Source organism: Adiantum capillus-veneris, chromosome 23, assembly GCF_014529385.1.
Source record: "Adiantum capillus-veneris isolate H3 chromosome 23, ASM1452938v2, whole genome shotgun sequence".
NCBI classification, from domain to species: Eukaryota; Viridiplantae; Streptophyta; class Polypodiopsida; order Polypodiales; family Pteridaceae; genus Adiantum; species Adiantum capillus-veneris.
The window spans coordinates 51843420-51870043 of NC_140953.1; the positions used below are offsets into that span (position 1 = coordinate 51843420).

Genomic DNA, 26624 nt, shown 5'->3' on the forward strand with positions numbered 1-26624 from the left:
TAGAAATATTCTAGCCATGTGATCAGCTTTGATCGTCTTCTTTACTGGAAGAAAATGGGCTTGCTTACTGAATCTGTCTACTATAGTCCAGATTGCATCATTTCCATTCTTGGATCGAGGAAGATCCGTAATAAAATCCATGGCAATACTTTCCCATGGCGTGTTAGGCACAGGGAGCGGTTGAAGCTTGCCATAAACTTTATGTCTGTCATATTTTACCTTTTGGCAGACTAAACACTCACGTACATATTTTTCAATGTCCGCACGAAGTGTTGGCCAAAAGAAATACCTTTCGAGGGCACTAGTGGTGGAAGCAATTCCCCGATGCCCGGCATAAGGAGAATTATGTGCTTCATCCATCACCTTTTGTCGTAAGGGTTGAGCTATGCATATTTCTTGTTGACGATAGAGTGTATTATCGCTGAGAGATTCTAGTTCCTCATGATAAATGGTTGTTAGTGCATTGATCTTTGGACGCCTGGAGAGAGCATCTGCAACTGCATTCTTTGTTCCAGAAGTGTGTAAAATCTGAAAATGAAACATTGAAAGAAAGTTGGCCCATCTCATCTACTTTTCTGATAACTTTCTCTGTGTGAGAAAGTAGCGAAGACTTTGATGATCTGTCTTGATAATAAAATCAGCTCCTAATAGATAGTGTTTCCAAATGGAAAGAGCATGAATTACTGCCATTAGCTCTTTTTCGTATATGGAGGCATGCAACTCTGCATCTTTAAGGCGCCGACTTTCATAGGCTATCGCGTGACCCTCTTGGTTCAAAACTGTTCCTACACAATCTCCAGATGCATCGCAGTATACCTCAAAAGGTTTGCGAAGATCAAGGACGGTGAGAACAGGTCCGTGACTGAGTAGATACTTAAGCTTTTCGAAAGCTTGTTTTTGTCCATACCCCCAATGGAATGGAATCCGCTTCTTTGTCAGGTCATGGAGGGGACCTGCTATCGCGGTAAAAGCTCGAATGAAACGCCGATAATAAGAACAGAGGCCAAGGAAACTTCGTACATCAAGTACTGTAGTTGGCGTAGGCCATTCTACAACTGCTTGAATCTTATCAGGGTCCATTCTCACCTGGTTGTGAGATACTATATGGCCCAAATAGTGGATTTCTTTTAGAAAGAACTCACTCTTCTTAGCATTCACAAATAATTTGTGTTTGCGTAATTCCTCAAACACTAAGGCGAGATGCTTATAGTGTTCGTCTTCCGTCTCTGAGAAGATTAAGACGTCATCAAAGAAAACGCCTGTAAAGCTTCTGTATGAGTGGAAGATTCTATCCATCATTCTGTTGAATGTAGCTGGTGCATTAGTGAGCCCAAAAGGCATCACTAGAAATTCATACAACCCGAAGGTTGTTCTAAATGAAGTCTTATGCACATCATGAGGCGCTATGCGGATTTGATGATAACCGCTCTTCAAGTCTATACGACTAAAGACACTGGCTCCTTGTAACTTATCAAGAATGTCGTCAATCCGAGGGATTGGAAATCGATTCTTGATTGTGATCTTGTTTAGAGATCTATAGTCTATGCACATGCGGAAGGTGCCATCCTTTTTCTGTACTAGCAAAACAGGTGAACAATATGGAGAAGTACTAGGCCTTATTAAGCCCTTCTCCAAAAGTTCGTTAACCTGCTTGAGAATTTCCTCTTGCTGCATTAGACTAACTCGATAAGGGAGCTGATTTGGAGGAGAACTTCCTGGGATCAAATCAATTGTATGATCCTCAGGTCGCGAAGGTGGGAGTTCATTTGGAAGTTCATCTGCAAAACAATCTTTATATCTTTCTATTAACTTAAGTCTTTTTTGCTCTAAAAAGGAAGAAAGTTGTGAAACAGACACATCTCTCTCTCTTGCAAAAATCAAGTACGCTGAAACACACTTTTTCATTTCTTTCTTGATGGCAATGTGATTGGCGATAGGAATACGCCAATCACCTGCATCTGCAAGTACAAGATACTCCTTTCCTTTATGAGCAAAAGATAAGGTTTTCTGAACATAGTCAGGAATGGGATGCATCTTGTAGTGCCAAGGCATTCCCAAGATAACATCGCATCCTTCAAGTGAAGCTAGTAAGAAAGACTCTTGATCCTTGTAGTCGTCGACCTTTAGATTCAACTTCCCTATGATTGGAGTAGAGTTTGAGTTCTGCCCTTTGAAAGCAGATTGCGCTTGAATAGAGACTCCAAAACGATTGGGCTGCAAGTTCAGGTCGTCAGCTAGCTTGGTAGAGATGAAGTTGTCTGTACTACCAGGGTCAAACAAAATAAGAGCCTGCTAGTTGTTGATACTACCCCATGCTTTGAGAAGAGCTCTTTCTTTTCCATCCTTGGTTATATTTCTCTGTACATCTGGGACTGCATTGGAAGAGGGTGGTTGTGGAGGTTTGGTTGGACAGTCACCCTTCATATGACCAACTTGTCCGCACTTGAAGCATCTTCCTTCACTAATGTATGTTCGCAACTCAGCAGGAGAGAGATATCTCCCTTTCTTGGGCTGATTTGGCTTTGCTTCTGCTTCGGAGGTGGTTCTTTTCTTCTTTTGAGAAGAAGTAGAAGAGGTAGGCTGCTCATGGAGAGCCTTCTGCTTGGCATGGTAAGTGCTTTGCTCCATCTTCCTGGGAATACCCTTGTCATGTATTCCATCAGCTATGCGGGCTGATTCCATAAGTATCTGCAAGTTACCTCGAGGGTAAAGCTTCATAGCCTTTTGCAAGGCTTCATGCAAACCTGCTTCAAACTTGCGCATCTTCTCCGAATCGTCAATCTTCTTGAATGGAGTGACTTTCAAGAGAACGTCCCAAAACCTATCCACATAGCGTGGAACAGTTTCGTTCTCTGACTGTGAAAGTCGATCCCATTCTTTCTTTACCTCTTCCTCATAGTCTGGAGGAAGGAACTGTGCATAGAACTCCTTGAAAGCGGTCCAATCTTGGGGTTTGCGATCTTCTAGGATAAGGGTTAACCACCAATTGCTGGCGGTGCCTTTCAGGTACAAACTAACATGGCGAAGCTTGGATCTTTCTTTAAAATTCCCTTCAGCAAATGCAACTTCAAATTGGCGGATGAAAGCCAAAGCTTTGTCATTATCACGCCGTCCATTGTAGGTGTCGAATTTCACATCTCTATCTCCCGACTTGAATGTTTTCTGCTTGTGGTGCTTCTTCTTATGGTGCTCCTTCTTTCTATGCTTAGACTCCTTGGGGACAGGAGTCCTTTCCCTTGAATGTACTTCTTGTTGCGACGGATCGTCGAGAAACATGTCTTCCGGAGAAACTATGTCTTTCAGATCCTTCATGAAAGAGAACTGAGGGGAATCAAGGGGATCCTGCTCTTGAACTTTTGGATTAAACCGCACATGACGTTCTGGAGATTTCTTTTGCCTCTCGTGCATGCGGGAAGTTCCAATCAAAGGATCTTTTCTTGGTTGTGGCGCCTTTGGGTTCTGCGGAATTTCTCCCGACCCCATCGGCATTTTCTTCTTCCCTTTTTCAAGAGTATGGAGAATCTTTTGGACTTCTAGATAGGAGAGAGCTTTCTCCAACTCTTCCACCTGCTGTTGAAGGAGAGAACTCTATCTCGCGTCCTCCCATTTCTGCAGTCTGCCAAGAGTCGTCAACCCCTTCAGGAAGAGAGAGAGGACCTTGCTCTGATACCACTGTCACAAAAATACGGAAGCGTAAACTGACGTTTAATTGCACTTCAAATACTCAAGAGAATTAGAGGGAGAGAGAAAACTTGACACTCCATTGGGGACCAGAAGATGGGCTGGTCCCCCCCCATAAAGAGAATATCTATATTACTAAGGGAGAATCTTTACAAGCACAGGAACGGGGCATACGCCCGTCCTCTATTCTTTCTTCTGTTCTGTTCTGACTACTGACTGAGAAAGTGTTTCCACTTTCTTTCTGCTTAGGGGACTTCCCATCTTCTGCGAGACTGGTTGGAAGCTCTCGAAAAGAGAGTCTATCTTCCAAAACAGCTCATCGGAAGCTCTCACCGAGGAGAGTCCATCTTCCGTTATGTGTTGCCTTCATGCTCATTCATTCATGCATCGAACACAAAAGAGAAACAAGCAAAATGCACACGCACATGCTTGCTGTAATTTTCTGCACATAACCTGAAATTCTTACCTGTGCACACCCCTATGCCGAAACAGAGGTCTTCTTCGCGATGGAATCGCGCCAAACTTGATGTAGACTTAGGATAAGGAGAGAGAAGAGAATTTCTATGGCTGATCTGCTGAAAACAGCCCTAATCGAGGTGATTAGGGGCTGAAAACAGAGAATTACAGCAGCCGCACTCTGCTAAGAGAGCGTCTACGTCTTGCTTCTCGCAATGAAACTTCACCAGAAGGTGTCTATGACTGTGAGATCCCTTGTTCTTGACAATGGGAGCACAAGGCTACCACATATGTCGCAAGGGGCACATATGTCGCAAGGGGCTGCTCTCAAGCTTCAATGGAGGGCTCCACCGCGTAGAGCACGCTCACATTAGGGGGGGGTAGGTGCACTGCCAGCCCTGAAAATGGGGGAAGGGGGCTCCTAAATAGCCATCAGGGAGAGGGGGCACTAGGAAGAGAGAGAGGGTGAGAGTGAGAGTGAGAGAGAGTTAGTTTGCATTGGTAAGTGTGCCACTTGGCACACTTACTTTAAAAACTTAAAAGCCATTCAACTTTTGACTTTAAAAACTTCTAGCTCATTAATTAAAAATGTGCAACTAACTAACAAATGCTACCAATGATTCTTTTATGAGAACACCAAAGGTCTGCCGGCGCAATGCCGCACTTGCACTGCACCGCCTTTACCTGTTCACACTTGTCCGGCCGCCTGCCCGGGCACGGACCGTTAAATTTAATTTAACGAAACTTACCCTAAGGCTTTATTAGCTTTATTAGCCTTAGGGTCACTGTTCTAAGGACCCCATCTCATTCATGTGCTTGTACTGACGCGCGTATTTTTCCTGAACCTAAAATCTGAGGCTATTGCTTACCCCTTTCTGAAGACCCGATTTCCCAATCACTAGGGCTTCAGGGTAATTTCTGCTAAGGTCCCTCTGAGGTGTTGTGGCCCGCATTTAGGCTCACCTGAGGCCTTAGAACTGCTAGGTCTATTCTGGTGTGCACACAACTAATTAGATAATTCTTTTCTCGTAAATAAATTAATTATTTACAAAGTCTGACTTAGTTACAGTCACCCACCTGAGTCCACTGAGATGCCTGTCGGTGAAAGGCAAACTCATGACCCCTCTCCTCTGTGCGAGCAAGCTCCCGTCGAGCCTGTTGTAACTGCTCCTCCAACCATGGACTGTCTGGATGCTGCTCCTGCATCCTCTGTAGTGAAGCAATGCCTCGTCTGAGACGCTGCTCCGCCTCCCTCGCTGCAGCTCGGCGAGCCAGAGACTCTTGAAGAAAAAAGTGGCTAAGCTGAGTAGGCTTGAGGCCACTCTGTCTACAGGTGAAACCTGGCTGTCCATGCCCTCTGTCCAGAGAGCCTCTACCCTCTCTCTGAGTGCTGAGTCCAACAAGACCCTCTCTGGAATGCGAACCATCGTGCTCCCAATCCTCTGCCTGTCTGCCACCGTGAGGATCATTGGTGCATGGTCCGAGAAGGAAGTCCCTGCCAGGATGCCCACTGAACCCCCCAAGTCACTGAAGTGGTCACTAGTGTAGAAGCGATCTATCCGCGATAGATTCACTCCTCCCACTTTGCGGTCCGATCTAGAGAAGGCAAGACTGTCTGGGGGCCTCACAAAACCAGAGTGCTGCCATGTATCCGAGACCAACAAAGTCATACAAAACCTCTCCCAAGCTGCCAACTCGACTCCATGCACAGTAGCATGGCTGCCACCAATCCTGTCAGACGGGTCCTCCAACATTTTGAAGTCCCCTCCTATACACCAATGATCGGCCTGCGGCAAAGACTCAACAATCTGTGACCAAAACTCTACACGAGCACTCGCCACATTGGGCGCATAGATGTTCAGGAAGCCCACAAGGCCACCCTGAACCTGCATAGTAATCCACTGAGCAATGCCTGGCACAATAATCCCTCTGCCCACAATGGCCTGCTGCAATGAGTCCGCAATAGTCATACATACCCCACCCTGGATGCCTCCAGGTCCAAAAGCAGCTGACCAAAAGGTATCATAACGTCCACCCAAAATCTGACCACATCGCCGAATGCGGCTCTCACACAGATGGTGCTCCTGAAGCATAAGGAGATCAATCTCTCCTCCCACAAGGCAACGCTGAAGCTCCTGACGCAATCAGCCCCGCTGTCCACTGAAACTGGGGCCCACCTAGTCCCTGCACGTTCCATGAGACGATCCTCATGGGGAGCGAGAGAGAACAAATGCTGCCGCAGCAGCAAGACGGGCTATCTTCGAGGCAAGCTTAGATGGGGAGTAATCCGCATCCGAGCGTCCTCTAGAGAGGCGTGACTGCAGTGAGTGCCTAGACCAAGCCCAAGCAGAGCGAGCTGTGCGTAACGCAACCTCCTCTGTCCAGGAGTCCTCATGAATGTATACATAGCAAGGCAACACTGCGTATCAGCAAAGAAGTACACCACAATGTGCCTACATCCTGCTGAGTCTGGGGGTGTCACCGCAAACTTGGCCAATGGCCACAAAGTCTGCAGCATATCTGTAACTCCAAGTTCTCCCATGTGGTGAGAGAACTCTAAGACCTGTGTATGCAACCATCCCACCACTGAGTCAAGGGACCACTCTGTCTCGGCCCTACCACAGAGAGGGAAGGAGAAACCAATTGCTGAGTCCAAGGCCTCTGTCCCCCTAGCGGCGAGGAACAAAACATGGACCCTGAAACAGGCTGCCTCATGGTCTGCTGCGGAATCGCCGAGAAAACGAGTGAACCCGTAGTCGAAGAAGTCCCAGCGGCGTCGGATGTCAATGCTCGTCAGCCCACGAGGGATGGCTGCAAGGGAGGATGTCTGAATCTGCAGAGGGGGCCGCAAGAAGGGCTCACCTTCTCTCGCTAGGCGACTCGCGGCAAAGGCGCTGCCAAGAGATCTCCTAGCCGCCGGAGAGGGACCAGTCTCCTGAGCCAAGTGAGGAATTGGAGCAGGAGGGGGGGGAGAAGGAGCTGGGGAGAGTGGAGGAGAAGAGGGGCGGGATGGGGCGACAGAGGTAGAGGGGCGAGGTGGAGAGGCGACGGGAGCAGAAGGCGGGGAGGATGAGGAAGAGGGGGGGAACTTTGGGGGGGGAGCGGCTGTCGAGGGAGAAGCGGAGGTGGGGGCTGACGCAGGGATCTCCTCCTGCTCAAGAGGACCAAAACGGTTCCCCGTGGGAACCCACTGCTGCTGAGTAGGCACCGAAGGGCCACTCTGAGTGCCAGGCTGACGTTGTGGCCCCTGGCGTCGGCGGCCACGGGCCTGCTGCCACCCCTCCTCCGCTGGAGCCCCAGGCTCGGAGAGTGGCTCTGTATCTGTACGTTGTGCCGCTGGCTGTGGTTGCGGGCCAGCCCTGGCAGGCTGGGGCTGAGGCTGAGGCTGAGGCTGAGGCTGTGGTGCAGGTCGCGGCCTCCTCCGTCGACAGGCCTTCGCTAGATGGCCCATCTGTCGACAAATGAAGCACTGGTTCGGGAGACCCGAGTACTCCACACTGTAGAAACCAACCCCCACTCACCCGAGGTAAACGGATAACCTTCGGGAGCGTGTGGGTATCTCGGACCAAAACTCGAACTGAGGGAATGCCAGCTGCCTTGGCAGCTACTGATGCTGCCGTACGAGGTGTCTCCAGGACAGTCCCAATGGCAAAACCGATCCTGGAAAGAAGTGGTAGGTACTCCCTCCGTAAACCCGGAAAGCAGACTGAGATGGGGATGTCTGCTTCCTCTACTAGAACATCCGAAGCTGGGTCAAAACCATGTCGCCACTGTCGAAAGTGGGCACGTGATGCTTGGATGGCCAGTGGACTCATAGCTATGACCTTGGATGCCATCTCGGAGGACTCAAACTCGATCTGATAATAACCCCGTCAGAGAATCTGGACATCCAAAATCTTTCCCACCTTTGCAAGAAGGCGGACCTAGAGAAGGTCTCGCAGCTCTCCTCTGCTAGGTCGTGTGCCGAGAATCTTGCAGATGACCGAGGTCGCCTGCAATCGCTCTACCTCTGCGGCAAGGCTCGCTTGCTCTGTAGGCGAGAGAGCAAGTCGAATGGTGGGCTCAACGGGGTCGGGCGAGGGGGCTTCTGGCGAGTCCCTCTGTGGCGAAGCTGGAGCCTCCATCTGTTTCTACTGCTGTAGCGTAAGAAGGGGACGACGGGAGGGTGCTGCAATTGGGCGCGCCAAACACTGCTCCAAGGAGTTGAAACAAATGCCGAAAGTGCCGAACTGCAGGGAGTAACCGAGGAGAAGGACCCAAACGGGCGGGCGAACGGGCCGAGGCGGGGGGGGGGGGGATATAGCGGGCTGGGGCAAGCGGGCAGGCAGCGAAAAAAGCACAGGGGATAGGGCAGCAGGCGGCGGCAGCTGGGGCTGAGGGCGGGTGGACGGACTGGGACGGGGGCAGCGCAAGGGGGGGTAGCGGGGGCTAAGGGCAGGCGGGAGGGGGGAGGCAGCCAGCGGGATGGCAAGGCAGCGCGGAGGGGGGGGGGGGGGCGCTAGGGGGGGTTGGGGGGTGGCTATGGCGCAGTGAGGATTGCACAGCAGCAGCGAGCGCGCGTTCAGCCTTTCATGTTAGACTGACTACGGAATAGGGCTCTTCATTACAATAGGATATGGGAGCCAAATGCATTTCTTGTTGACAATGTAACTGTTGAGATAAATGCTATAAGGTAACTCATTGTCATGTTATTGAAATTCTCACTTGTTCCTCTTTTGTGGTTTCACAAGTGGTGCTTATGAATGTTTTTAACCATTGTCGTTTGTTTCAAACAGGGTAGTATTCAATATTCCAACTTATTTGTGCTTATGGCATGTCCGACGTAGTTGGCTCAAAAATTTGATAAAGAAAGTCGAAGATTGGACAACAAGAGCTCTAATGTTTTTCGGCACCTTGGTGCAATCATGAACCGGATAATCTCATGTGGTACCGAGGCCTTAGCCCAAATCATCCGAGCGATCATAGAGACCAGAGAACTCTCCATACATCTCCATCCATCTGTGTTGACAGATCTCCCATGGTGGTCTACTGAGGGTCCCCATACCTAAACTCCATAGAGCATAGCTGGAGTCACCACAATGTCAAAAAGCCAAAGCTTTGTTCGCAGTTCCTGAAACTGAACCTGCGAACACATCCTCTCCAATCCGCCCAAAGCTGCATATACTCTTGTCAGTCTAGTCTCTGATGCTCTCCTTAGTGAAAACACCGGTCCGCCGAAGACTACTCCAAGATAAGTATATGTATGTGTACTCCACGGTCTCTTGGCCATACATAAATGTGGGTGCCGACCTCCTAACCCACTATGGTGTGGTGTTAAACTGCCACAAGCGGCTCTGCACACGCTTTGCATCCGGTTTCAACCTCTCGGCCTGTGGAGAAACCATGCTTCCCACGGCCCCCTTCTTTGGTACTTGGCATGCAAAAGCATACACGCCCTTTTTCTTCCTTGAAGGCAATAGAGAAAATTCATAGCCCAAAGAAAGCGTAAACGAGAGAGAGAGAGAGAGAGAGAGAGAGAGAGAGAGAGAGAGAGAGAGAGAGATCATGCAGCCATGCAAAACCTTTCTCCCTCCTCCATAGCCTCTCACCTCCCTGAGCTCTGATACCAATGAAAGACCATAGGGAGACTGAACTCCGGATCCTCCTCCCAGCCAACCTAATATAGGAGAGCCCATGTCCCTTTGCCTTAAACGGATCCTTTGTCCACATCTTCAGTCGGGCCCTTGGCCTAAGTCCTTGACTCCCCTAGGTCGGGCCCAGTCCTCTAGCCCTTGGCCTGACAAGTGCAATGGACACGAACAAAGTGGTGAACACTGTGAATGAAGGTGTTGAGACTGAGAGATAGAGAGAGAAGAATACGACACCAGAATGTTGTCAAACCCTCCTCCGAAGGCCCCACTCTCTATGGCGAGAGCGGTCTACTATTGTTTGCACAAATCTCTACAATGCTTTGGACTTGCCGACGATGTCGACAACGACAAGATGGGTTGAAATCTGAAAATGCTAATGGCTGAAATCTGCAAATCTTCATCTACTGAATTCTGATCTATGTCGGTGACGATGTCGATGGCGACGATGCGACGATGCGCTGACAACGCAGATGCTGGAATCTGTGTTTTCCGGGCTGAAACTGCAAATTGTGGCTGATCTCACCATGAAGCGAGGATTTGCTGTGGGAAGGTGAGATCTACGAGGTTTGGGACTTCTACTACGGTGTCGGACAGCTAAAAACTGAAAATGCTAGTGCTTCTAATAATTCTGTCGCAGTGAATTTGCAAAATGCTGATTTGTCCTGCTGATCCAAAAACACTAGGGCTGAATTTGGTCCAGATGCAAAAACGCTAGGTGTCCTGCTGCTGTGGTCTGCTAACGCCAAGTAGATATGCAAGTTGCAAAACGCTGGCTGATCTGCAATTGTTGAAAAACGCTCGTTGATTCTTGTTGATGGTTGAAAATGCTAGGTTGACATGCAGGGGGGTGGACTTGTGAGAAGGTGCCTGTTGGATGTGCTGCCTCTATTGCCAGAAAGTGCTAGCGCTAGGGTTTCTTATATACTCACTTGCAAAGTTTTCCCTACCTAGTTCCCAACAAAAGGCACTTAAAAATAATAGGTGAAAATTGGCTAAAATAGGGAAAATAGGTCTATGCACTGTAAAAATGCTCCTCATGGATTCTGATGGAAATCTGGTGATCATGTTGTGTGCAACCAGAGGATATGCATCTACTCTAAGTGTCTGGGCATGCACGGTCTGCGAACACTCACAAAAGTGCCAGAACACTCCTAAGCTAACTGAACTGAACCCATCTCATTAAGTAGCTTGTCCACGTACACATAGGGTTGGATTTGCACGTGAAAACTGTCTATTCAGAGAGGGTTTTGGGCCACTTTCTAGAGTCATGAGATACCAGGATCAAAGATGCCTCGGAATATACTTACTAGAGATCGCAAACACACAAAGGACCTCTTGAAGAGGGGCACAATGAGAGAGATCACATCCCGCCATGAGAAAACAACCTCACACTACGTGGGCACACCCACAAAACAATCCTCACTCCCTAACACCTGTCTCTAGGAGAAACTGGGACCGACTAGACGAATCTAGAGAGATGCATAAACTCTAACAAGCCTCTCTCTCAGTGCGCTCTCACAAAAGGAAAGTGGCATCTCTCATGAGCATTGTATTGTAACAATTTACATAAATAGAGAAACACCAAAAGGGGCGCCTATTCAGGGGCCAATACCACGTAGGGGAGAACTCCGCCTCTTCACCTCTCCCGATCCCGTCTCTATCTCTCAGTCTTTGTATCTCTCTAATTACTCTAACTTATAACTACATTATCTAGGTGCTAAAATTCTGGCTTACAAAGCTGAAATTTATTGTCTTGTTGTCCCGCATCACCTAGACCGTACGCCTGCCATTTAATCGAGGAGAATTTTCCACCTTGTTACCATGATAAAATGTGCGAGGAGGTATGCGAGATTAAGAATCAAGAAAGAGTTTCAGTATTTGATTGTACACCTTATGCAGATTGGGATCACAATGCACGCCCCTCTATGGTGGTTTGCATATTTTGTATATTTATCTTTATATTATTTTAATTTTTAAAAAACTTTGTTAAAAAGTTAAAAAAATAATTTCGAGGTGTAGTGGCTGCCCACTGTTGAGGAGAGGCTTATATGCACCTGTTGTTGCTATTTTCAGCCATGCTATTGCACCTTCCGCTGCCACTTTGACTAAACAAGGCATTAGTGTAATGTGGTTATGAGTGGTATCTAAGCTTGCCACATGACTATGCCAGGTGTTATTGGTGCAAACATGAAAATCACTAGTGCATCGTATCAATCATGCTATTATGTATTGATGAAGAGGAAATTTCTTCTTGATGGATCAAATGCTGAGCTTCACATTCTAACATATATGAGCTAGCTCAAGGGGTGATTGATCAAGAGCCAACCTAGGATACCAGAAGCCTATATATAGGCATGCCAAGGGCAAGTCAAGCTAGACCTAAAAACAACCTTGACCCCACAATATATGGAAAGATGAAAAATGTTGAAAACACAGCAAGTGGAGTCCGTGCAATGATTAGGGTGTGCAATGTTCAGTGGCTTGTGCACAACTGAGAAAACCTAGAGATAACAATCAGAAAGCATCTGGAAGGGGAATCTCCAGAATGCCTTCCTCTACAGAGATATCCTAGGTTGGCTCTTGATCAATTACAGGTATTGCTGCATTGGCAAGATTTCATGTGTATATCTGCCAATTGTATAGAGCGATAGTGCATGTAATTGCCTTCGTTGTCTGAAAGGCTCATCTTATTAGTGCGTAGACTCAAAATTCAATGGGAAGCAACTAAAAAGAAATGTTGCAAAGATGGGACATCACAGGAGATATTACGTATCCAACTCTCCTTCACCTAGCAAACGAATTTCAAAAGTTGAAAATTGCGACTTCTATTCTCCCCTCGTGCACAAATAGGGCATCATGTGGTTGGTTACTTTCACAGCTGAGAGACCCAGAAAAGAGGGATGAGAGAGGCACCTGAAGCTGCAAGAGAAACGAAATGCAGCAGACCCAGACCATCGTCATCTTCTAACCTCAGCCGGCGCTTGAGCTGCATGTACTACAGACTTGCAGTAACCGCGTAACGCCTTCAAAAAAAAATGTGAGCGCCCTTGTACTCTCAGTCGTGAATCTCGTGGCACGCGAGCGACTAGTGACAACGAGACAACCCGGCGGGGAAAAGAGAGCAAGGTGAAAGATTTTTGAATCACTTTTTGGCCTGCTAAAGGCCTTTAGTATCGTGTGGGTGATATGGGTGAAGGTAGAGAAAGAAATCTTGTTCTTTTCAAATGCTATTTATCAAAGTTACATTTTTTTGCCATTTCTCAAAGTTGCATTCATTTTTTTGGCATGCTGAAAAAGGCTTGTATTCATAGGAGTGTGATCTCATGTATTGATTCAATAATATTTTGATTTGAAATAGTCCTTTCATTTAAGAACTTCATAAAGATTCATTTCATTAAAAAAAATTCTTATATTTTATTTATTACATTTATTTTTTATAAGAATATTAAAATACATCAAGGTGATACGAAGCACCTTACAAAGGCAAGTCTTACTTGCTACTAACAGACATGATGGCAAGAGCTGTCTGATTCCACTAGTCTGAGTTCTTCCTTTTTCCAATGGTAAGAATCACCTCCCTACTATCATGGATGGTCTCCACGAAGCTAGCTATAGGCATGTCATTCTCAAATACCCGAGGATTCCTAGGCTTCCAAATGTGCTGCAAGATGTACAAGCCTATAGAGATCTTTATTATTAGAATATATTGAGAAATTACATACGTGGAGGTTCTCTAAAGAAAGAGGTAGTAGTCAAATTGATAATCAATCCATCTAAGTTGGATCTATGTACTTGTGTTTTTCTCTTTGAATGAAATTAATAGACACGTTGAGAAGCATTTAGGAGTGTGGCACGGTCTTGTACACGAGAGTTAGTATACGGAATGAACTTAGTACTACAAATTACAGAATAGTATAGATATTTGACATAAAAACCAAGGAGAGAACTTGCCTGGTTGGTTTTCTCTAAGTGTGCTTAGTCTCAATGGTATGCATGCATTAAGCCAGAATAAAGATAGTAGGCCACATTATGTTCTACATAGCCCTTTGTGAATCATTAGAAGCTAAACAAGTGATCAAAACAACAAAATCATTTGGTTAATGTCATTTGGGATAGACACTTGGATTACCTTTAAAAAATTATAGATTAAAAGAAGGTTCAATTGCTAACTCATTGTCAGAGGGTCGTGAAAATCATGCCATAATAAGTTATAATTTATAAGTACAATGACAATGTGAAATGCTACATTGGTATCTGGGATATTTGCTAAATTATTTATCTTTTTTTTTAGCTAAGTTAGTCTAGGTTATGAACAGTACACTCATCTCTAAAACCTTGTGCATCAATAACTTTACCTATCCAAACGTAGGGAAGACATGTTGTGAGAAATCCTTTTAGCACAAAGAAATAATCTGCAAAACAGCACACTTATTAACTGCTCTCACCGCCTCTTACAACATTATATAATAACAAGGCATAACATTATCAAGCAAAAAGAAGAGGTACCTTAAAGCCACATCTTACCCCTAAGACAAGCATCATATTAGGATCAAATATTGTGCTATTGTCACCTAGGTCATGAGTAGGCTATGGTTAAGGGTCGAAGACCAAAGCTAACACCTAATATTTGCCATATACTCATATATGCCGTGAAAAATTACCTAATATCTAACTCCAACAAAAGACTTTATCATTATTCTTTATGGTCAGTACCATCAGCTAGTACCATGAGCTATATATAATAGGAAAATGGAACATTAACTATAGATAAAAATTCCCATGAGCAACAGATTGATATTTGTTTTTGATGAGTACCATCAGATGTAGACAATTGAAAACTACAGAAATCAAAAATCGGTAACACTTTGTGTGGAGTAAGAAATATTATTCGATTGATGAGTAGTCCGTGATTTGGTAGCCCAACTTATATATTTTGTAGTAACAACAGTGTGCCTTGTACCAACAAGTTGTAGACTTGATAGTTGACCACTGAGACGTGCGACCTTCTAATGAATGGGAGTGGTATCAACAATTGGAGCAGGATGCCCAAGGTGTAAATGTCAATATGCTTATCGTGGAAGAATTTTTGCCTCACCTCTAGAGCCATGTAGAAGGGGTCCTGGTGTACTTGCTCAGCTTGAAGGCATGTTTGTGCAGGAGCGTTGTTACGATGCCCAAGTCGGCAAAGAGAATATCCAACTTCAAAAACATGTTGTGTCGATTGAATGATGTGACTCTAGATCAATATGGCATATGCAGCAAGTCGCATACGATAAAGACCCTCAATGGGATCTTGCTTCCAAATGCTTGTGTCGATGATTGTTGTCACTCTGAGGATACCCATTGCGCTTATCTCGTAGGTGTCATACGTTCTAAAAGTCCTTTGACCACCATGTTTGTGGTTATGATCATTTTTGTCACGATATCTTTGTCTTTTATACCTTCTGATGATGCCTAGCAAGATCTCGATCATCATCTCTTGTGGGACTTCGGTCATCGTGTAGACTATGCTCGTTTTTTATTCTAGGTCTAGAATCACCATTATGTGTTTTTGCTCTTATTCCACTTAGGCTTTTAGTCACTCTTTGACATCAGGGACACAAAGCCTTGGTTGTGTTTCTCGTTCTTGGTGGTTTTGCTTATAGGCGAACAACATACATGAAAAGTGTGGATCATTGAAACGAGAAAGAGAGAGAGCTAACATGCATGTTTGAGGGTGGTTGATGTGGCAAATGCTAGAGTTTGCAGTGCCATAGGTTGCCTTAAGACGACGATAGAGATCTCTCTTGAAGAAACTGACACGCCTGGATGCAGATATCTTGAGTCTTGAGGAGACTTTTCACGCATGAATTAGTAGCGCACAAAAGCACAGAGGACTTGGAGGCTTAAATGAAGCATAGAACTTAATCTTCTATGGCAGGCATGCCATGGTCGGTACTAGAGTTGTTGTAGCTTGAGGATAAAACACAAGTTGCCAACACCACGTGGCATGAGACAAAAGCCCCCCCCCCCCCCCCCCCCACCCCGAGAGCGCACGACGGTAGGCGGGCAAAAGGCGACATCCCCACACTGATATGGGTAGCTCTCCATTCGCCAAGCTTTTGTCACACTGGAATCTCCTCTTGAGCTACCCGTCGCGCTCTGTATCTCAAGCTCGCCTTGCCATGTGGCGTTGGCAGCTTGTGAGAAAGGTTATTGGATGGTCATTAGAGAGAGAGAGAGAGAGAGAGAGAGAGAGAGAGAGAGAGAGAGAGAGAGAGAGAGAGAGAGAGAGAGAGAGAGAGAGAGAGAGAGAGAGAGAGAGAGTTGGTTGCAGTGGTTGGGGTTGCTGTAGAAAGAGAGGAGAAAAAAACTAACGATCGCATGTTAAGTCAGGGGTTGATGAGAGGTGGAAAGGTGGTAGCTTGTGGCAATGTTGCATGGCGATGTGAGCTATGAGTTGACCAAAAAAATTTGTGCGGTCCTCCTATTGCATACGAGAACAAGAACTGCGAGAGGTAGTGGGTGGTTGACGAGGGATTGTCGCCATTATTGGTGGCCATGATGAAGAGATGCTAGAATTGTTGCATGTTATTGCCGCTATGGGTGGTCGTGAGACAAGGTGTCATGTTGCCAGTGTTGGCCTTGCCATTGGATGACGTTTTGCACTGGTGGATGTTGGCCCTGGTGTTGCACCTGCAAGGGTCTGGGCATCGCCAGTGCGGTGATGAGAGGGGAATTGGATGTTGTGACCAATGTTGTCTATATTATAATTGAAGCTATATGCGACATCGAGAGAGAGCGAGGGAGCACGTGTAGATGCACCTCCTAGAGTGGAGTGCTACACCGTCACGACAAGAGAGGAGAGAAAAGAGAAGAGAAGAATAGACATAGGCACTGGGTGCAATCTTCCCTCATGCAAGAGTGGGCATTTTCCTCTAGCATGGATTTATTTATAGATTTCTTGAATGCTCAAAATGAGTACATACTACCCAATCAGACATAATAATGATGATAGCTCATAAAGAGCACTAAATGTGATGTCCTTTTGCATAGCCCATTGCTCTTTCATGCTTTTCCACCTGTCAGTTGCAGTAAATGTGATGTCCTTTCGCATAGCCCATTGCTTGGTCATGCTTTTTCCACCTGTCAGTGGCAATAAATAACAAAATATCAATTTCCATCACACAACTTACACCGATGTCACCATCATTTTGAACATGACCAAGGTGGAGTTGATGGGTTGGGTCGTCTCCAAAGTTAGGTGTGGGGGCAAAGTAGTACACATACCATCAAAACCCCTGCCATATCAATACCTTTGTGGAATGAACTTGGATTCTTTTCATGTGGACTCTCTTACATAGTTGAACTCTACTTTTGACAACCCCCTCGAGTCCACCGTCAAATGGAAGACCAAGGAGTCCTAGTGTTCAAGAAAGGTTTGTCTCGGCTTAGCCTTGAGCCGATTGGAAATCAAGATAACCCTAGTCGCAAACCATGGTAAAGGGAGAAAAAATCGATACAAAATAGAAGAAATTGACTCAAAAGTCCTACAAGTTTGAAATTTTCTACTAGAGAAATCCTACTAGTGTTTCATGTTTGCATCTTGAGAAGGGGGAACCCAATTGTTTAAGAAAAAAGACTTTCTGAACAATGGCAAGGACGTGTCCATCTCAGTCTCAACATGGGTACATTGGTTGCCACCATTGACATGTTTTTGGTTTACCCAAGCTAGCATCCCCTTCGTATTCAATACGTTAATGGCTACCCCATAACCTCTACCACCTCTCTCAAATTTAGAGGATGTCCCTCTACCTACTGCTCTTCCTCCTTCCTGTGATATATATCAATGTTGTGTGCACAACAAATGCGTTCGATATTGATTTATGAAAAAAAAAAACAATTTTTAAGAAGCACAAGAAGGAGAAGGATTGAAATCAATATATAAGCGAGGAGTAGCACTCTAAAGTCTCTTTCATGGGGATGTGCATAAGCACGCATAGAGAAATGGAGAGTCCATTTAGCTACGGTCAAATGTACAATAGTACAGGAAGCACCATCATACAGTTCACATCATCGACAATACAACCCCAATATCGTATTTACTTAGCCTCCAATCATTCCTGTTTTTAACTTCCCGGCCAGAGCCGATCATGCCACATGACTAAGTGACACACAACATTTAATGACAAGGGGTGAGGGGATCGACGGCTCAAAAATGCAAGGGGGGATGTTGAGTTGGGCTAGACTTGGGCAACACAAGAGTCAAGGCAAAAGGGAATCTGAGCATCGCAAAAAATCAAGGCTCGCTGGTGGTTTTGAACCCACCACCTCAGCGCGTATGTTTTGGGTCACATGGGGTAACCAACTCACTTGTGCGCACATGTTGTACCCAGGCCCGATTTTATGATCTTTTAATCTAGAACCCTCCCCCTGAAACATGCACTGCCTGGGTTTAGGAGTTTCAATTTGTGGCCGGGTCTAATTTTAATGTGATGGTTGCAATTGTGGTTGCATAGAATTTCGTGTGTGGACTTGTGAATCTTGGATCCCCTCACCAGCCCTCATTAAATTTGTGTGTTACTTAGTCCTGAGGCCTACCATGTATATACTCAAACCCACTATGTGAAAGAAGAGGCGGCAACACATACAACTTCAACACCTCGTCTATTAGCACGAGCTGTGCGCATGCACACGCTCTCTCTCTCTCTCACACACACACATACACAGCAAGGGCTGCAATCTAGAGGAGCATCCATTTCCTTCTACAAGTAGGACTTTGGGTCGGGCTGAGGAGGTGGTGAAAACATCTGTCGAGAACTGTCTTGTTGTCATCTTAATACACTCCCTTTAAGAATTATACCCTCTTTTCTTTAATGATGACTCCGCTTTGTCTATCAGCCAATTACAAGAATTTTTTATCTTTGTCTTCAAAAGAAAATTTAGCCGGCAAAAAAGGGAACTGATCTCTATGGCCTTTGGCCTAGCCAAAAAGTTGAAAGCACCATGCACAAACTAAAACAAGTCTTTTGAAAACAAAAATAAAAAGGAAGAACTAAGAGCCAAGTCCCACTTTGGCTAAAAAGATTAGTAGCATTTAGGATTTATTGTGGTCTCATGCAAATGTGAGTTTCAATTAGTGGTAGTAAAGATATCAACTCCTTGAAATAGGTGCACCTTTTGAATTGTGTTTCTCCTAAATTAGAGAGGACAATCCCCTACAAAGAAGGTGAACCAAGAATGGGTTAAATGGAAGGCAAGTTGCAATTTTACTTAGTTGAGAAACTTTTATAATACCATCAATCATACTAATGCATAGTGAGACCTTGCTCTAACAAGTGTGTCCTTGATTGTTAGACTTTGATGCAAGATTGAGAGAAATTGTTATGGATTTATAAATGTGAAACAATCAACAATAGGGTTTTGTAAGTAGAGTTGCTTTCCTGCAGCTTGAAAACAAAGTTGCTTTGGTGAAGTTATAAAACTTTATTTTACATCAAAAGAGGAATGGAAAAAAATTATAAATGAGAATTATCTCTCTCTCTCTCTCTCTCTCTCACACACACACACACACACACACACACACACACACAGATCATCTTCTATGTGTTTGTAGTAGAAGATAGTTTCTTCTGCAAATCGTGATTTTGACCTTGGAACGTGTATAAAAGCATCTATATAGGGAGTGTTTTGTGGAAGAAGGTGGTACTAATCAAATATGATCTATTTCAAAAAATTGACTTGCTCCAAATTTTTTGTGAAAGTCATCAATTCTTTCATGTTATTGCGTTGAAAGATTTCATTAACATCTTTATAAATAATTTGTTTATCCTTGTTCCGTTTGGCCAATCCCCAACATTGAAGTAGTATGTGGTAAACGGATCGTTCTCATCAACGTAGTCCTCTTTCTTGTATACATTTTCATGTGTATTTGATTAAGATATCGAGTTGAAGTTCCATCGGTAACTTGTGGTCAAGTAATTGCATTGCTGTTTGAAATTCATCTAGAGCTTCACTTGGGATCGATATAGTAACTTTGTTGGACATTGTAATGATGTTGTATGTTGTGTACATGTAATGAAAGAATGTAGTGTTTTATCCATAAGGTTCATTGCCCTACAATTTTTAAGTATTGGCATATGCCAAAAACAAACGTGATTTTTGTAACAAACATGGAATGTGTGTTGTAAATGTAAAACTAGAATTGAGAGATGTATGCTTCAAATACATGATTTTTGCTACAAACACGAAATGTATGTTACAAATGTAAAATTAAAATCAAAAGATGTATGCTTTCTGAGACTTCATCGGCTATGAGCATGAAGAACAAATTGAGTAGGCCCCACATTTTTACCATTGTGATAAAGTACCCCATAGATGTTTACAATGACATGGTGGTGTCCCTGGCATGTTTGATGATAGTTTGTATCAGATGTTTTTTATAGTGTTTTGGTTGGTTGGGTTCTTGTTTTTCCATCTCTAGGTAGTATCAATGTCCCTTCAAGCAAGGTCATGTTTGCGGCATTTGCAATCATTATGGCTTGTCGTAGCTGGTACATCATCAACAAATAGGGTATGCAGAGAGTAGAGATTGAAAACATAGTTCTGATCTTCATTTGTAAATTATCATTCAAATGCATATCTCCCTTGTAGTGACTTTTTTCCATTGGGAATAAGAATGGGAACATTGCCATTTCTATTGTGATGACTTTCACCTTTGAATGTGGCAATGAAATCCCATTGTATGTAAACTCAATGTTTCACTCAACCATGTATGAGCTATCACGTACTTGTATCGATCCGAATTTGTGTGTATCGTCTGTGTTAAATGCCATTCTTCTTGGTGTGGTATACATATTCTTGAGGATGTTGATGTCAGATAGTGTGTCTAGTCGTTGCGTCAACTTGAAGGATTGTTTATCGATTGTCTTTTTATGATATTTGCAACAGTGTTTGGAGATAGAACACATATTAAATCGTTTTTACTATTAGACTCTGCAATGATCTTGTATTTTTGGATGATTGGATTGTATTTTAGGTTGTATTTTAAATGTCTGAGAAAAAACTGGTTTAGGTGTATTGACGAACAAAAAGAATTGAGGTTTGTCAACCAACAAACTAAAGGATTGTTTAGCAAAGACCTTCTATCCAACATTCCTTTTGCTATTGCATTTGTAGTTGTTGACACACAAATAGTGATGGCTGGGGATAAATTTCGAGCACTCCTCCACGTTGGCAGTGTTGAGAGAGAAAGAGAGAGCATAAAAATAGAACCCCAAAGTGTGTAGAATACACACATGAGATGATGTATATATAGAGGGGACCTGGGTGCCATATATAAAGAAGCCATATATTGAGTAGCTTCACATATAAGCTCAACACCTCCGCTCAATAAAGGTCCCTAACTGTGGATGAAAAAAAAACCCTTGGGGGATCAAGGGAAAAACCCACAGCTCTATATACACCCACCGTTATATTATAAAAATCATTGAATATACAAATGTTCATGAGGAGCTACATCACTCCTTTTACAATGAATATTTTATGAGGAGCTACATCACTCCTTTTACAATGAATGTTTTATGAGGAGTTACATTACTCCTATCCTATCAAATACAATAATGAATATAAAGGTTCAATAAAGAGGTGTAAAGGCTATCGATTAGCTCGTAATCAGAAGTGTCTCCATGAATCTGCTATGTAGCTTGTCATCACTATCACATCACCAAACATATCTTCATGTTGTCATCAATATGGCATCACCAAACATGTCTTCATAAATCTTTTATTGCCACCAAGTTTGTCTTCATGAAATCAATTCTTTGATCAATCCTACATAGATCATAGACTCAAAAAACATAGTCATGAAAATTATTAGCATCGTTAGTGAAATAATTACGTTTACAATGCCATAAGAGATGGTTCACGACGCCACTCTTTTGACGAAATATATACGAACGACAACATATGTGAACATAAAATATGAACATAAAAAGTACAAGATGCATGATATGTGATGCAAATGACATGTGTATATACTACATAAAACGAAATTTATCAACGTAGTGATATCAATGAGTATCATCAAAGCATTAACAAAATATCATCATTGTATCAATAAAAACGAATAAATCATCATGCTATCAACGAAAAGCATCATAGAATAATCATTGTATCAACGAAACAACATCATGGTATCACCGAAAATAACCATGGTATCAATGAAACAACATCATGGTATCATCGAGAATAACCATGGTATCAACGAAACAACATCATGGTATCACCGAGAATAACCATGGTATCAACGAAACAACATCATGGTATCACCGAGAATAACCATGGTATCAACGAAACATCATCATGGTATCAACGAAAATCACCATGGAATCAACGAAATATCATCATGGCATCACTGAGAATAACCATGGTATCAACGAAATATCATCATGGCATCACCGAGAATAACCATGGTATCAATGAAATATCATCATGGTATCAACGAAAATTACCATGACCAAAGTACTAAGAAAACATCGTCATGGTATCAATGAAAATTACCATGACCAAAGTACTAAGAAAACATCATCATGGTACCATCAAAATCACTATGGTATCAACGAGAAATTATCAATAAAACGACATAAACTATATCTCTAGAAGAATAATTATACGAGAATCAATAAACGAGTATATCATATAACAAAAGATCATGTACCAACAGTAGCTCGATAGAATTTGGATGATCATCAACGGCTCGACTGAATCGGAACGATATGTAACTGGCTTCTACAACAAAGTTACGTCAGTAACAAATATATGATTGATCAATAAAAAAATATAATTGAAAAGTTTTCAATTATGAGGAAAATCAAAAGCGAAAAGTAAAATTTTTCTTTTCAAACATATTCGCAGTCCGAGACGATAACCCAAAATCGGTGCAGAATTTAGAGAAACTTTCTTCTGCAAAGCTGTAGACCACATCGATTCCGATGGCTCAGGCGAATAGTTTCTTCAAAATCAGTCTCAATTATAAGAAAAATTAAAAAGAAAACAAAAAATGAAAGTTGCTTTTCAGGCATATATGTACGCAGTCCGCCAACGATAACTCAAAATCAGTGCAGAATTTGAGAAAAAAAAAACTTTCTTCTGCAAAGTTATAGACCACATCGATTTCAGTGCCTTCGCGGGCTGTTTCTGCAAAATCGTTCTCAATTATGAGAAAAATCGAAAACAAAAAGCGAAAGTTGCTTTTCACACATGTATGTAGTCCGCCAATGATAACTCAAAATCGATGCAGAATTTGAAAAAAATTTCTTTTGCAAAGTTGTAGACCACATCGATTCTAATACCTGCGACGGTTAGTTTCTACAAAATCATTTTTAATCAGGAGAAAAATAAAAAACAAAAAGCGAAGTTGCTTTTCAGGCATGTACGCAGTCTACGGACGATAACCCAAAATCGGTGCAGAATTTAGAGAAAATTTCTTATGCAAAGCTGTAGACCACATCGATTCCGATGGCTCAGGTGAATAGTTTCTGCAAAATCATTCCCAATTAGAAGAAAAATCAAAAAACAAAAAGCGAAAGTTGCTTTTCAGGCATGTACGCAGTCCGCCAACGATAACTCAAAATCAGTGCAGAATTTGAGAAAAAAAAAACTTTCTTCTGCAAAGTTATAGACCACATCGATTTCAGTGCCTTCGCGGGCTGTTTCTGCAAAATCTTTCTCAATTAGGAGAAAAATCAAAAACATAAAACAAAAGTTGCTTTTCAAGTATGTACGCAGTCCGCGAACAACAACTCAAAAGCGGTGCAGAATTCGAAAAAACTTTCTTCTGCAAAGTTGTAGACCACATCGATTCTGGTGCCTCCTACAAGTAGTTTCTGCAAAATCGTTTTCAATAAGGAGAAAAATCGAAAACAAAAACGTACTGCTCTGATACCATGTTGAGAGAGAAAGAGAGAGCATAGAAATAGAACCCCAAAGTGTGTAGAATACACACATGAGATGATGTATATATAGAGGGGACCTGGGTGCCATATATAGAGAAGCCATATATTGAGTAGCTTCACATATAAGCTAAACAGGCAGGAGAGCGCCCATTGCCACCTCAACAAGAAACCAGCGTGGCGATGCTCGTGGCCAAAAAAAGTTGCAGAACCCAATCTGCAGGTAATTGTATCGCGCCCTAGCCTATCTCGCAGGTGCTGCAACCTGCTACTTGAGCCCTGCTTGAAGCACGCATGATGAACCGATCGTTGTTGGCCTCGTTTTCCGCCCTCAGGCCCTCCTTTAAAGCCCGCTACCCTTCTTTATTTAGAGAGAGAGAGAGAGAGAGAGAGAGAGAGAGAGAGAGAGAGAGAGAACTTAAAAAGCTTAATGGAGAAAAATTGTGTAAATTTTAAAAAAGTAAACCTAATTTTCTAAAATTTTCTCTTGGAAAAATCAAGGATATGAATTTTGTATGCCGTTTGGAAAAATGATTTTTTCAGAACACCATGTGTGTGTGTGTGTGTGTGTGTGTGTGTGTGTGAGAGAGAGAGAGAGAGAGAGAGAGAGAGAGAGAGAGAGAGAGAGAGAGAGAGAGAGAGGAATTTTGTATGCCGTTTGGAAAATTGATTTTTTCAGAACACCATGTGTGTGTGTGTGTGTGTGTGTGTGTGTGTGAGAGAGAGAGAGAGAGAGAGAGAGAGAGAGAGAGAGAGAGAGAGAGAGAGAGAGAGAGAAACCCCCTTAATCCTCTTCTATTGAAAAGGCCAACCATGTCTCTCTTAACCCCTTGAGCCTTAGAGCCTAATCCTGCACTACTATTAAACCCTCTCTTCTTAACCTCTACATTCTATTCCTATCTAAATGATGTTACTACTTCATTTGCTTAATCCCTCTTTGTTTAACAATGATTTCATTTACTAACCCCTTTTTCATTATCTTCTCTTACGTCCGTATATCTTCTTCATCTCTACATGCTATTGTAGTCCCACTTAACCTCTATGCAACTCATGTCCAAAGTAATCATTCTTGGGTATGAATAATACCTTCTCTTGGCGCATTGGCAGAGGCCATCGGATGCTAACAAGAACCCTCAAAAAGAGCCAATCATTTTCTTCTCCCAGTTTTCCATCCAAATCAACTAATGGCGATTCAAGGTTAGTTTGGGCTAGTTGGTCTATAATTGATTCAATTGATGTAATTGGATTTGGTATAAATATGGAGATTGTATTGCGTGTTTAACCTATTGTTCTAAAAGCAAGCATGCTAATGTCGATTTTGTGTGTGTGTGTGTGTGTGTGTGTGTGTGTGTGTGTGTGTGTGTAGCAATGGCGACCCAAAATTGAACTCTAACATCCACCTGGTGTGTAGCAATGGCGACCCAAATTGAACTCTAACATCCACCTAGTGGTCCCTTCAATGCAAATGAACTCAAATAGAGAAGAAGCGTGATAAGTCTATTTTTGGATATATTCATGTTGCATACTTTCCTTGGAATCACTTGGGTGATTTTCTCAAGGGGGAAGAGACTCTTGCAAACATGGGAACTAATTTTAGGCGCCATTCGGTTGGAAGAAATCAAGTTGGTAGCTTGAAGCAACCCACTATTGAGATCTATTTAGAAGAAGTCTTATTTTGATGTGGTTATGGTCCTAAAGATATGAGTGGAAAGCAAACAATGATTCCACGCACTGAGAAGACACCAAAGATAGGGCCGGAAAGGAAGCCGTCCACACTATTTAAATGGAAATCGAATGTGTGGTTGCCAATGCCACTTCTTCGCAAAGAGATTGTATCTTCTTGAAGATGTCGCTTGCATTCGCTACATTCAGATGCATCATGTTGATGAGAATGACGAGCTTTGCCATAAAGAAGGCATGGTGACAAGCTTATGTCAAAATCTATGCTTTGCACCTTGGCTTTCTTTAGAAATCAAATCATGGGTCTTCGACATGTTATGCAAAGACATGCGTGTTGAAGGTGGAGCTTCAGAGGCTATTGCACTAGATAACATAAGAGATAGCGTTGTAGATTCCTTAAGGGATTTTGCACATGAGAATGCCTTCATTGAATATTTTGTACTTATTGGGTGGGAAAATTTGGTAAGTTTGATTTCTAACTTAAGCACTTGATATCTACCTATTGTTCTCTAGTACTTATGTGAAATCATTTTCTATGCTTGTGTAGAGATGTGGGCTAGAAGTGTGAGGATGCTTCCCCATGCTAATCAAGACACAAATGGAGCCATAGAATCGTATCATGCTACATTGAAGTCTCGATTTTCATGTGGCAAGAAATATATATGGGGTTATAGAATTGATTGGCTCTTAAATAAACTAATAACCTCTTGTTTTCCTTACTTTTGGTACATAGATGAGGCAAAGAAAGGTGGATTTGTTAGAAACAAATCAATACAAAAATTGATTGAGCATTCAATTGAAAGGGCTCAAACAATTCCAGATGGTGATGTGGCTTTTTTCAAGAGGGTTCTAGAGTTACGGCAAAAATCAAGAGCCAATCTTCTCGTGGTGGGGTGCATTACCTTGTGTACAATGCCGATTGTGATTGGGGATGTTATAATTGCCTATGGGCAATGAAGGGTAATATGTGCAAGCATGAAGTCAAAGTTATGCTACTCAAGGGTTTTAATTTGAGCACTATTGTGGGCAAGTGCCTTAACTTGTATCATGATGGACATGACAATATTATTGCTTCTACTAGCAACTCGCCCATAATGGCTCATAGGTGTGAGGAGATAGATTATGTCAAATTGGTATGAAAGAGCAAACCATAAAAAAGCCAAATGCGGCCCAATGCTATGCACATGCTCTTGATATGGTGAAAGAAAATCCGGGTTTAAAAGCACATTTTGATGTTTTGATGCAA

General features: G+C 43.2%; 1 protein-coding gene across 1 annotated transcript in view; it reads right to left on the bottom strand.

Moving 5' to 3' along the window:
• LOC147427778 (uncharacterized) overlaps positions 1-12891 on the bottom strand; it is a 76739-nt gene extending 63848 nt beyond the window's left edge. The window contains exon 1 of the mRNA XM_086497232.1: positions 12681-12891. Within this exon, the coding sequence (XP_086353358.1) occupies positions 12681-12728 (48 nt within the window). The 5' untranslated portion in view covers positions 12729-12891. The remainder of the gene's footprint in view (positions 1-12680) is intronic.
• Between the last annotated feature and the right edge of the window lie 13733 nt (positions 12892-26624).